At 37.8% G+C, this 13,665-nt stretch overlaps 1 protein-coding gene and 1 pseudogene across 1 annotated transcript; both read right to left on the bottom strand.

The window, feature by feature from the left end:
- Positions 1-3,682: 3,682 nt before the first annotated feature.
- LOC128566055 (olfactory receptor 5AK2) lies at positions 3,683-4,612 on the bottom strand. The gene has a single exon (XM_053562959.1). It carries the CDS (start codon positions 4,610-4,612, stop codon positions 3,683-3,685), a length of 930 nt encoding a protein of 309 aa, XP_053418934.1.
- A 6,602-nt stretch (positions 4,613-11,214) lies between these two features.
- LOC128564307 (heat shock protein HSP 90-beta-like) lies at positions 11,215-12,308 on the bottom strand (annotated as a pseudogene).
- Positions 12,309-13,665: the final 1,357 nt, after the last annotated feature.

Raw genomic sequence — 13,665 nt, 5'->3', positions numbered from 1 at the left:
CAACTTTAAAAGTCCTCCTTGGCCTCTCATGGAAGCCCATCCTGTGTAATGACTCACCAGGAAGTTTCTCCTAATAACTAGAAAACCATTTAAAGTTTTTTATCATGAGAATTTTCTGATTTCAAAAATGTGTTAATGTGATTCCTTCCAGTTAGATAGAAAGTTAAATTATATCAGATATAGGAGAAGCACTTCTATGAATTATTATATTATATTATATTACAAAATTATTATATTTTGTATTTTATTGTGGTTAGAACACATCATGAGAGCTACCCTTTTAATGCACTTTTAAATGTATAAGGCAATATTGGTTTCCCTAGGCACAATGTTGTAAAGCAAATCTTTAAAACTTTTTTGTCTTATATAACTGAAAGTTTATTCTTGCTGATGAGCAACTCTTATTTTTTTCTTCCCCCAGCCCCTGGCAACTACCATCCTATTCTTTGCTTCTGTAAATTTAGAGATTTCATATAAGTAGAATCACGCAGTATTTATTCTTCTGTGACTTGTTTATTCATTTTGCATAATGTCTTCCAGGTTAATTCATGTTATTGAATATTGCAGAATTTCCTTCTTAATGGATGAATAATATTTCATTGTATGTACATACCACATTTTTAAAATCCATCTATCCACTAGTGGACATTTAGGCTATTTTCAAATCTTCGCTATTGTATGTAGTGCTTCTGTGAACATGGAAGTGTTACTTCTTTGAGATTCTGGTTTCAATTTTTTTAAATAAATTCCCAGAACTCAGATTGCTAAATAAAATTCTTACCAACACTTATAAACATGTACTGTCACTAAGTCATAGGCATTATTCCATTTAATACTCATAACAGGCTCACGGGGCAGGTGCTAAAATGAAGCTCATTTTATGGATGAAAACCTTTGAAGTTGGGGGGCTGACCAATGTTCCTAAAGTCACAGATAGGAGGTTGGAGTAGAGTCTCAGACCCAGGAATGTCTGACTTCACAGTCAGAGCTCTTTAATTCTCCTGTCAGGAAATCCAAAGCAAAGGAGAATTAAGTGGCCGGAAATCAACCCCGGTGCGATACATCTCGTCTGTGTCTAGCTTCATATGGTTTTCCCTGATTCACTGTTTCTTCTAAAGCTTTACTCTTGTCAAAATTAGGTGATGAGAATTTGCCTGCATTTTCACCTGGGCCTCAGTAATGGTGACTGCATTAAAAGTCAAGAACCGAAATTCTAATTTCAGTTCATTAATTTAGTGCCCTGCAATGAACACGTCATACCTCAATCCCCACGTTTGTGTAGGTGTGTTATATAATATATTACCTGGTCTGTGTGCATCTGTGCATGGTATGACAATGAAATGAAGTAAGCAAAGGGAATAATTTTATAAGCAAGAAAAGCCCATTCAGAATTTAATGATCATTATTATTATTATAATGAGAGTTATTCCCCTCCTAGAGCCACCAAAAACAAAAAAGTCCACAAACCACACAGACTCATAGAATGGGTACCTTTCCTAAGATGATGGCTTTATGAGTCATAAATTTAAAAATTACTTCTCCTCTTACAAGTATTACCCATGAATCACATTTCCCTTCTGACTCTACTCAATCCCCTGGGACCAGTATCCAAATCCCAGGCTGGGGGTGGAGGGTAGAAAGCCAGGCTTCTAGTTATCCAAAATCCTGGTTAACCGTTGAGTGTACAGTTTTTACTGATGGAAATCTTACTAATTCACACAAACCAAGTATGCCCTTTGTTGCCTAATCAGTGTATAATAAAGCAATCTCACAACTGTTTCCTTCCTAGTCACTGATCCTCCTGGTACAATCTTAAAAGTGCAGAAAGTGTAAGAAATTGAACTTAAACTCTGTTGAAAGCAGAGATACATTCAAGTACTTTTTCTTTCACAGCGCTCTTTATCAAACAGATAGTTAAAGAATTTTGCAGTGAACATCCATATACCCATCCCTGGAGTTCAACATCAACATTTTAGTAGTGCAATCCCCAACCCCCAGGCCATGGGCAGGTACCAGTCTGTGGCCTGTTAGGAACTGGATCACATGGCAGGAAGTGACCAGTGGGCAAGGAAGCAAAGCTGCATCTGTATTTACAGCTGCTCCCTATCACTTGCATCACTGCCTGAGTTCTGCCTCCTGTCAGATCAGCAGCGGCATTAGACTCTCATGGCACGTGAACCCTGCTGTAAACTGTGCATGTGAGGGATCCAGGTTGCAGGCTCCTTGTGAGAATCTAATTCCTGATGATCTGAGATGGAACTAAGGACACAAGCAACACACTTAGGGTGGCAATGCCTCTCCTCATGCCCAGATGAGACTATTCAGTTGAAGAAAAACAAACTCAGGGCTTCCACTGATTCTGCACTATGATAAGTTTTATAATTATTTCATTATATCTTACAGAGAAATTATAACAGAAAACATGTGCCCAATATATGTAAAGCACTTGAATCAGACTAAAAACAAACACCTCCTCACCACCCACCACCAGTCAGTGAAAAAATTGTCTTCCATGAAATTAGTCTCTGATGCTAAAAGGGTTGGCGACCACTGTTTTAGTAAACTTGCTTCATCTCATGTCTGTTGACCTACCCATATGTCAATCTATCCATTAATTCATTTTATTTTGTATGCACTTCAAGTAAACTTCCTGTGGCTTACTTTTAAAACTAAAATTTAGATTATGCACACAGCAAAGAATATTTCTCCTCTTTGGTGAAATATTTGGATAAAGAATTGGTGAAAACTGTGTCACCGCTTCAGCTCTTCAGCTTTATGGCAATATAATGTAGTTACCTTTTCTGCAAAATTAACTATTAACTAAAAACAGAATAACCCTTTTCTCACATACATCTTTCATTAATGTTCATTAATTCACCTATTGTTTATAATCTATACTCCAATCAGCAGCAAGAAGGATCTGTCCAGTACAATGATCTGTCTAAAGTCACTTCCCCCACTTATCCTACACTGACTCCTGGTCACACTTACAATAAAATGCCAACTTCTCAGGCAAACTCCCAGTGCTCTATACCATAAGGCCTTTGCCTTGGTCTCTGATCCAATGTGTAAAATGTTCCCTTCAGTCCCTCCAGCCTGGTTGTCTTGTGTTGTGTTGTTTTGGTTTGGTTTTGCCCTTGTAAAACATGAACCCAGGTCACTCCAGTCCCCAGTGAAGAAATAGAAATAGTAACAATTTCTCTCATGGGCAGATGAAAAAGATTCTCCCCCTCCCTGTGAGTCTTTATACTTTTTGTAGTGGACACATTTAACACAATATTGATTATACCCTTCTCTTTGATTCACTTTATATTTTTGCTGACGGATATTTCAAGGAAAAATTCATGAAACTGTACAAAATCACATTCAAATAACACCTGTTTAGACTCATTAAAAAAAAACATGAATTAGAAGTTTAATTAATCCTTTGAGGTGATTTTCTATAGCTTTTGGATGCTGCTGATATACTTGTGTTTCAAAACATACTTTGGCGGTGCCTGTGGCTAAAGGAGTACAGCACTGGCCCCATATACCAGAGGTGGCAGGTTCAAACCCAACCCCAGCCAAAAAATAAAAAAAATTAAAAAAAACATTTGTTACATTTCATGAGGTTAAGAAATAAAAACAAAACAATTATTGGTTTGATTGTTTATGAGTATGAAGATAGAAATTGAGGTTCAAGTTAGAAACACTTCTTTCCTATCCTTTTTAGGGCTTCAATAACATTTTGGTTTCTCAGACTATAGATCAAAGGGTTCAGCATGGGAATAATAATGCCATAAAACACAGTAGCCACTTTTTCTTGCTCTTGAGACTCAGGAGTATGATGGTGTAGATACATGTAAGAGAGAGTCCCATAGAAAATGGTGACTGCTGTCAGGTGGGAGGCACATGTGGAGAAGGCTTTCTTCTTCCCAGCAGCAGACAATATCCTTAGGATGGCAGCCAGGATATACATGTAGGAGAAGATGACCACCATAATAGTGCATATCAGGTTCAATCCTACAAATACTGTTAGTAGCATAACGTTGAAGTCAATCTTGGAGCACGATAGGGCAAGAATTGGAGGTTCATCACAGAAAAAGTGATTAATTGTATTGGATTTGCAAAAGCTCAAAGAGAAAGTAAAACTTGTATTAATAGAGGCATTTAGGAAACCCATAACATATGAACCAACTAACAGCTGAATACAGAGTCTCCGGGACATGACAACTGCATAGTGGAGTGGGTTGCAAATGGCCACATAACGGTCTACTGCCATAGCAGCCAGGATGTAGCAGTCAACTGTTGCAAAAGTACCATAGACTAATAATTGCACCATACAGCCGATGAATGAGATGGATTGTTCTTTCCCTACGAAGTTTTTCAGCATCTTGGGAGTGATAGCAGAGGTGTAACAGAGATCAACAAATGCCAAGTGTTGGAGGAAAAAGTACATGGGGGTGTGGAGGGAGGAATCAATCCTGATGAGTAGGATCATTCCAATGTTACCCACTAGGGTAGTCACATAGATCACTAGAAATAATATAAAGAGGATATGCCAAGACTTGTGTTGATCAGCAAATCCCAGGAGAATGAATTCAGTCACTTCAGTGCCATTGTTTTGTTTCATGGTTAGCATATGTTAAATGTCTGCTAAAAACATGCAAAGAAAGAAGGGAGGAGAAAGAGAAAAATGAGATCATTGTGATTTCGTAGTGGGGTCAGAGTGTACTTCTGTGACATAAATCAGCTGATCCTAAAGCTGAAATTTGACATCCAAATTAGACTTAAAATTTCACCTGCAGTTTGGATGCTTGCCATGGAGCAATCGCTGATTGGCGTTTCATAACTACACCAGTCAAGAAATCTATGAAATGGGTGGGCATCCATGGCTCAGTGAGTAGGGCATCAGCCACATGCACTGAAGTTTGCGGGTTCGAGCCCAGCCTGAGCCTGCTAAACAATAATGATAACTACAACAAGAAAATAGCTGGGTATTGTGGCGGGCGCCTGCAGTCCCAGCTACTTGGGAGGCTGAGGCAGGAGAATCACTTGGGCCCAAGAGTTTGAGGTTGCTGTGAGCTGTGACACCACGGCACTCTACCAAGAATGACAGCATGAGACTCTGTCTCAAAAAAAAGAAAAGAAAAAGGAAGAAAGAAAAGAAATATATAAAATATCATTTTATTTAGTTGGATGTTTTATACATTATATATTTAAAATAAAATACCCCAATTGACCTAATAGAAATTTCACATCTGAAAATATTGATTTTTTTCTCAGGTTGCTGCCTGCTCTTGTTTTGATGTATCTCTGTATTCTCATTTTTCCCTTTTCCCTTTCTTACTAACTGCCAAGGCCACTATGGTTCATGTCTGTGTAGAATTCCTGTGGAATTTATCCCACTATCCATGCCAATGATTATATTCCTTTAATGATTCCTGATTTTTATTCCCTAATGATGGATAGCAGATTGTCTACAACTTGTTTCCATTATAAGTATCTCACTGTGAAGATTTCCCTGGAGTATATGTCTAGGGTAAAATTGTTGAATCTGAGGATATGCACACATTTCACTTGACCAAGTACTGCCATGTCACTTTCTACAATGGATGCACCGTATATAGTCCTAGTAATTGTGTGTAGCGATTCCCATATCTTCACTTCCTTGTGAACATTTGTATTTTACCGAGTTGGAGCAAGGGTATGATGTGATAGCTCCTTTTATTGTTTTCAATTGAGCTACAAATGAATCTATTCATTGTCTGATATTCTTGTTAGAATTTTAGGATTCCACTTTTCTATAATTTACCTGTTCATTTTCTTTGTAAATATTTCTTTGAAGATCATCAGTAAATGCTCTCTATTAATCTTAGATTTGAGTCCCTTATCAGTTTTTGACAAAGATTTTCAAACATTCTGTCACCTACTAATTTTACTTATGATATCCTTTAAAGAGGAGAAATTAAACTTAAAATAATAATTGTTTTCTTATGATTTTTTTCTTTAGAAAAAAATGTAAATTCTTTTCTCTCTCCAGTTCATTTGTATAGTAGGTACAAATGCAAAAATAAAACTTATTTCCTCCCTGGGTGGCGCCTGTGGCTCAGTGAGTAGGGCGCCCGCCCCATATGCCGAGGGTGGCGGGTTCAAACCCAGCCCCAGCCAAAGGGCAACAAAAAAATAGCCGGGCGTTGTGGCGGGCGCCTGTAGTCCCAGCTGCTCGGGAGGCTGAGGCAAGAGAATCGCGTAAGCCCAGGAGTTGGAGGTTGCTGTGAGCCGTGTGACGCCACGGCACTCTACCCGAGGGCGGTACAGTGAGACTCTGTCTCTACAAAAAAAAAAAAACTTATTTCCTCCCAATGTTGGATTGCTGGTCAGGATGTTTATTGAATCATGATACTTTATACCATAGATACCATTTGATGAATTTTTTTTTTTTAAAAAAAAAGCTAAGAGAACTGAGAATAATAGTTGGTGTGTGTATGTGCCAAATGTTTAATTTTTTAAGCCATCAAGTGACTTAACTGTCTATTTAAAAATCCATTCATAAAATACTTAACTATAATGACTATCTATGATTAAGGAATGCAGACAAAATGTAATGAAGATGTAAAAGCATAAATTATAAAACACTGTAAATTTAACTGTGCTAAAATAGCATAAACATTGTATGTTTCTATTTGTTTATGATTATTTGTAAAAGACTGGATACTGACTGAAAATTTAGTAAATTTCTTTTCAACACATACAATTTCAAAAAATTAGTATCTACTGTAGGTAAATATTTTCTATACATTAACCCAAGGAAAAATTTCACAAAGGAGATAAGCCAGGTAATCACAGAAGGGAAATCCAAATGATCAATAGAAATATAAAATGAGAAACAAATCACTAGTAATTACATCATTACATATTAATACTATATTGAAATATAATTATATGCACATTAATCTAAAATGACAAGTTTTGGTAAGAATATGGAGTCACAGGGACTCACACATAATTAGTATAGTCATGTTGGAGACAAATATGAATATACACAGTATTAAATAAATTAAATATATGACCCCATACGATTCAGAATTTGTAGTCCAAGCACATATTCTAAAGAAATTCCTGACCACATACATGCACAAGAATGTTTATAGCAACATCATAGAAAAAATACAAACTATTAAATAGATGAGTAAATCGTTGCTACAACATCTACAGATGGATAAATTCTCCAATGAAATGCCAAGTAATGAAAAGCAAGTTGCAGAAGCTAGAAGGTAGCTACACAAGTGGGTTTTACATTACTTAAAACATATTTTTGTACATCTTAAATATAGTTCAATGACACAAACTGGTCATAAAAGAAAAAAAAACATCACATTCCCAAGATATCAGGCTTCTTTTCTCTAATGTCAGTAAATCCAGGCAGAGTTGTAGATCCAAAGACAACGTGGGCGCCCTTAGGTCAGAACGTGCCTTTGTTAGTGGGATGTAGAGCAAACTAAGTCAGCTTTTAATAATGGGCTTCTCAGGTTCTTTCTAATACCTTGACAAACAAGCCGAGTGTGTTACCTCTGTAGTTACTGAATAAAAACAGGAAATAATTCTCTTTAATTCCACATTTAGTGTGGGATGAAGGCCAATGTGCTTGTGTATGTTGCCTTATCACGTAATTTACTATAAAATGCATGAAGCACAGGTTTTTCAGGAAGGCTTCCTTCCAGGAGATAAAAGCACTTATCAGAGAATCTAGAATAGGTCGGGGTCCACTTAAACTAGAATACTGATTATAGTAATGAAAACGAACTGATTTATGTAAACTTCCTAGTACAAGGCCAGTATTGAATGTTCAAAAATTAGTCATAATAACATGTGCAAATAAAGCATTATGGGCATATTAGATTCCTTCATCCATCCCATCAACCATTTCATCATGCATTACTCACATTTTCCACAGGCAACTCTGTGCCCAATTCAGTTCTCTCACTGCATTTCACTTCATCACCAGGGATAAGGAATTCCTCCTGTTCTCAAGGTTAAACATGCTGGAACTTTGGCTGTGATTCTTTGTTTCACCATTACCTGCACATGCTGCAATGATACACAGCTTATGTTGAAATGGAATCTGCTTCGTTTAACTTACACCAGCGTCGGTTGCAGATTCTCTTTCTGCAGCTGGCAAGGCTGATTGCACAGCAAGGTCTCTCTGTACGGTTGTTCCCCATCAGGACTTTATAGCTGGGACCCAAGGGATCGATATTCACTCCCTTGAGACTTAAGCTTCCAGGGACTGAGATGTAATTGGGAAAAACAACATTTACTAGTTATTTTACACTAGTAAAAATTTAAGGTTTGTAGAGGGGACAATTTTTTTTTCTCATTTTAGCATCTTTAGGGACTTCTTGTTTTTTTAAGACTTTTTTTTTTTTAAGACTTGTTAGACTACAGATTCTTTTCTTGTCATGAGTGGAGTATGCTTTTATGTATTTAAAAACCTATTTTGGGGTCTAGCTAATTATCCTGCAATCAGTAATCGACACATTTTTTGAAAAAAAAATGTAAATGTAAATCCAACCTAAATTAAGAGCATATGGTTCCTAGTGTGACAAATGGGAGATAATAGTGCATGAATGTATTTTACATTATTGCATTGACCACTGTTTAATCATTTATTTTTTTTTTATTGTTGGGGATTTTTTGAGGGTACAAAGATCCAGGCTACACTAATTGCATTTGTCAGGCAAGGTCCCTCTTATAAATGTGTTCCTCCCCAAGAGGTGTGCCCCATCCCGTAGACATGATTGCAAGAGGGACTTTGCCTAACAATTGCAATCAGTGTAACCCGGCTTATTGTACCCTCAATGAATCCCCAACAATAAAAATATATATATATATATAAAAACCAAAAAAAAAAAATTACTCTTGGTCACTTCTTCCCTTTTCTAAAATAATTATTTGTACTTTAAAAATCAACCCTACATTGAAAAAACTTTAATTCTATTTCACTTTACAACATCAGAACAATTTATGTAGAAATCTGTGGTGTAAGAAACTTTGAATTATGTTTGACCATGAAGGTGCTAGTGCTAAGTCTCTAAGTTAATCAATATGAAAGGAGAAAGCTAGATTCAGTGAGTTTGTAGGCTTTAGCTTCACTGGCAAACGTATGAAGATGAGTTATTGTCAGAAGCTGGTGAATTGACATTCTACATCACTTATATTATTTGCATGACCAGTGTCTTAAGAATGTATTCAACTGCTCTAAAACAAAACCCAACTTACTCTGGATTATATAGAGAGATTTCTTTTCCCTTCATAACAATAGTTTGTGAGTCAACACTAGCACTTTTGTTATTTTCTTATTCTTTCCTCGTGCTGCTTCTGCCATAGCCTAACAGACTCTTGGTCTGTACATCATTTGTAGGTGTACTTTGGCTCTAGACATCACTTTCCCTTTCAAAGCAGGAAAAACAGTGGTGAGGGTGGTAGGGTGACACCACATATATACCCTTGATCAGGGCCACAAAAGCTTTCACCAAATCCCCCACAAGATTTTCACTTATATCTCACTAGCTAGAACGGTGTTGTATAAACACTCTGAAATCTTCCTATCTTACATTGCACCCCCTCAGTACTTGATTTCAGCACATCTGTGTCTGTGGTGCTAGTGGCCATTCCCCTGTGATGTCTCTCTGCTTCTCTGCCCCAGGAATATGTCTGAAAGCGTGGAATGTCACTCAGCAGGGTCACCACAGATGTATGGGGATGCTAAGATCCTTGAGCAATCACAAACCAGTGGATGGTGGGAATTGAATAAATGCCTCCACTCCTGTCTGTACAGGATAATTTTGAAATACATTCCACATAATTCATCATTATGTAGGATTGAGTTTCAGTTTCCCAGAGTGTATACCAGCTAAGCAATTCAGCAATGAATTTGAAAGCAATGAGTTTTCCCTTTCTGTGTTTCACTATCCCTACTCCCTCTCTCTTCAACCTTGGAGAACTTCTTTGAGGAGTTAGCAAAACATGGGTCTCACGGAATAATTTTTACTACATACTCACTGTCAGATTTAATAATTCACGGGAATGACCCAAAGAGCTCAGCTGTTAATGAGTGAATTTTTGCAACCACTCAATGAATTTAGAGTGGTTGCAAAAATTCACTCATTGACCTTAAATGTCAATGTGGTAATTTAGGAGGTAGGGATTTGAGGAGGTAATTAAGTCATGAGAATGGAAATGTTATAAATAGTATGTGTTTCCTTATAAAAGATGTGGGAGGTAGACAGGCTGAATTCCTCACAGACCTTCCAACTCAGGGTAAAGTGCCCAGTCAGGGGAACGTCTACGTGATTATCCCTGCGTGGGGATTCAGCAGTACAGGCAGGCTAAGTTAGGAAAGTTAAGATAGCTCAAAGGGACAAAACGTGTTTCCCCGCCACCCCAACTTGTTTCCTCCCTTTCTCTTCTCCCTGCATACATTATCTAGCCATTTCAGATGTTCCATTACTATATGTCCCATTTACCCTTTACCCAACCTCCCTGGGGGCTGCAATCTCCCCTGTCTCATTTTTAACCTTGACTGCCAACTACTGACTGCTGTGTATTCCTGCATGTATGATCTGTTATGTACCCAATAAAAAGACTCCCAAGAAGCAGGACAGGTTGCAGCATTGTTTTCAGCCTGCCACCAGGCACGTGAGACCGTGTGTGCCATTACAGGCTTCTGGTTTCATGCACTAAGTTTCATGATTTCCCCAGTGCCATCTCCCTTGCTGACAACTGTCTCAGGTTGGCGTCCACTAGATTCCCCATAAAAGACAACACAAAAAGCTCTCTAGCCCCACTTTTACTGGGCAGTCTGTGGCCCACAGTAGGGTCCTCACCAGAATCTGACCATGTTGGTATCCTGATCCTGGATTTCCTTCTTCCAAATTGAAAATAAATTTCTTTATCTTTTATTTCTTTCTGTATCTACTTTATTCCACATGCTTTAAAATCTAAACAAAATAAACAAACATATATATATATGGAACGCAACATCTAATCCCTTTGGCCTGATTAGAGAGGGAATAGGACTTGAGATTCTTTTTTCCTGCTTTAGACACAGGATAGGCAAGAAAAGAAGAAACTAGACATCAGCAGAGAAAGCCAAGTGGGACAGGGCCACTCAAGGATGTGAGAACCATGGGTACACTATAAAGAGGGCAAAAGGTTTCCAAGTATAAACTCCTAATGTACTTCTTCTATGCGAGATGCATCCTCATCACTCTCAAGGGGTGGGATCTCATCAGGAACAACTGCACTGGGTTCCTCTGCTGTCACTTTGTCTTCATCAGTACCTAGGCTTAGCTTGACCATGTGGTAGATGCAGCTGGAGTAGATCTGGGGATCTTCAAGGGAGAAGCCAGAGGGGAGCAGTGCAATTTCCAATAGCAGCACTACCAGATCCTTGACAACCTTGACACTTTTGTCCACCTCAGCTTTCTGCCACAGTGTCTCCACATGGGGTGGTCAGGGTCTATCTCCATTTGTTTTTTGGCCATGACGTAGCCCATTAGAAAGTTGTCCCAAAGCACCTGGGCTTCCATAATCTACTCCATGTTGGCTATCCAGCCGTAGGTAGTAGTCGTGATGCAGCAGGGAGAAGACTCAGCCTATTGGAGATTGTCACCTTTTCAACCATCTTATCCAATATTTCTTTCATGAGCTTGCAGAGGTTCTCAATCTTTGCCTTGCTCTCTTCCATTTTCTTCTTCTCTACCTCATACTCAGGTAGCTCCAGGACCTCCTTGGTAACTGAGACCAGGCTCTTCCCATCAAACTCCTTGAGCTGCTGCACACAGTACTCATCAATGGGCTCAGTCATATATACCACCTCAAAGTCCTGCTTCTACACGCATTCCACAAAAGCAGAGTTGGCCACCTGCTCTTTGCTCTCACCAGTGATGTAATAGATGGACTTCTGTGTTTCCTTCAGGCGAGAGACACACTCTGACATAGAAATCATCTCATCTCCAGATTGGGAGGTATGATAGCACAGCAGCTCAGTAGCTGTTGCCAGTTAGTGGAGTCCTCATGTATTCCAAGTTTAGAGAATGTCTCATAGAATTTCTTATAGTTCTCCTTGTCTTCTGCCAACCCAGAAAAAAAAGCTCAAGGGACTTCTTAACAATGTTTTTGCAAATGACTTTCAAGATTTTGCTCCACTAAAACATTTCTCGGGAGATGTCCAGGTCCAGATCCTCAGAGTCAACCACACCAAGGATAAAGTTGAGAGACTCTGGTATTAACTCATCACAGCTGACCATGATGAATATATGATGGACATACAATTTAATGTTGTTCTTTTTCTTCTTCTCAAAGAAGCCAAAGAGGGATGAAAAACAATGCCCTAAATTTCAACTGACCTTCTATAAAAGTATACTTGACTGCCAAGTGGCCTTCCCAGTCATTGGTGAGGCTCTTGTAGAATTCTCCATACTCCTCCTGGGTGATGTCATCAGGGTTTCTGGTCCAAATGGGCTTGGTTTTGTTTAATTCTTCCTGATCAATGTATTTTTCTTTAATCTTCTTGGTGGTATTTTTCAGTTTCCCATGTAACATTACACCACTTTGTGACCATGTATACCCATAATTTATTATGGGTATACATAATTTATAAGTGAAAACGCATGGTATTTGTTTTTCCATTCCTGAGACACTTCCCTCAGAATAATGTTCTCCTCCATCTCCATCTGGGTTGTTACAAAAGACATAATTGCATTCTTTTCTTTGGCTGAATAGTGCTCCATGGTGTGTGTGTGTGTGTGTGTGTGTGTATGTGTGTGTGTGTGTGTGTAAAATATATACAGAGGGTGCCAAAAAATGTATACACATTTCAAGAAAGCAAAAAGTCCATTACAATTCTGGTACTCAATATATAATATGTTGTGTATTGTATCTTATGTCTCTTGTAATTGAAGAAGTCAAATGTGACTTAAGTATTGGAATTTTAATATATTTTTTTCCTTTCTTAAAATGCATGTACATTTTTCAGCACCCTGTATGTCTGTGAACATGTGTGTGCATCAAATTTAACCAGTCACTTACTTGATTTCAAACTTTTGCCATTATAAATTGTGCTGCATAAATTTCAGGTGCAGGTGTCATTTGTTAAATAACTTCATTTCATTGGGGTAGATACCCAGTAATGTAGTAGGTCTAGTTTAAGTTCTTACCATTTTCCATAAAGTTTATAGTAATTTATATTCATACCAGCAAGGTGTAAGTATTCATTTTTCACATCATCCCTGCCAAAAATGTCTTGTTTTTTGACATACAATAATTACATAATAAAGGCCATTTGAAAGGGATAAGGTGGTATTTTGTTGTGGTATTCATTTTCATCTCCCTGATGATCAGTGACATTGAGTACTTTTTCTGTGTTTAATGACAATTTTCTTTTGAAAAAATATCTATTCATGTCTTCTGCCCACTTTTCAATGGGGTTATTTGATTTCTTTCTTGATGATTTATTTGAGTACTTTGTCAGTTCTGGATATTACTCTTCTGTAAGATTTATAGCTTGAATATTTTCTCCACTCTGTAGGTTGTCTATTTATTCTGTTGATTATTTCCTTTGCTATGCCAAAACTTTTAAATTAATTAAGTCCATTTTTTTGTTTTTGTTGCTGTATTTTC

Source organism: Nycticebus coucang, chromosome 14, assembly GCF_027406575.1.
Source record: "Nycticebus coucang isolate mNycCou1 chromosome 14, mNycCou1.pri, whole genome shotgun sequence".
Taxonomy (NCBI): domain Eukaryota; kingdom Metazoa; phylum Chordata; class Mammalia; order Primates; family Lorisidae; genus Nycticebus; species Nycticebus coucang.
The sequence above is the reverse complement of the archived record's forward strand: the minus strand, read 5'-3'. Positions and strand labels throughout refer to the sequence as shown.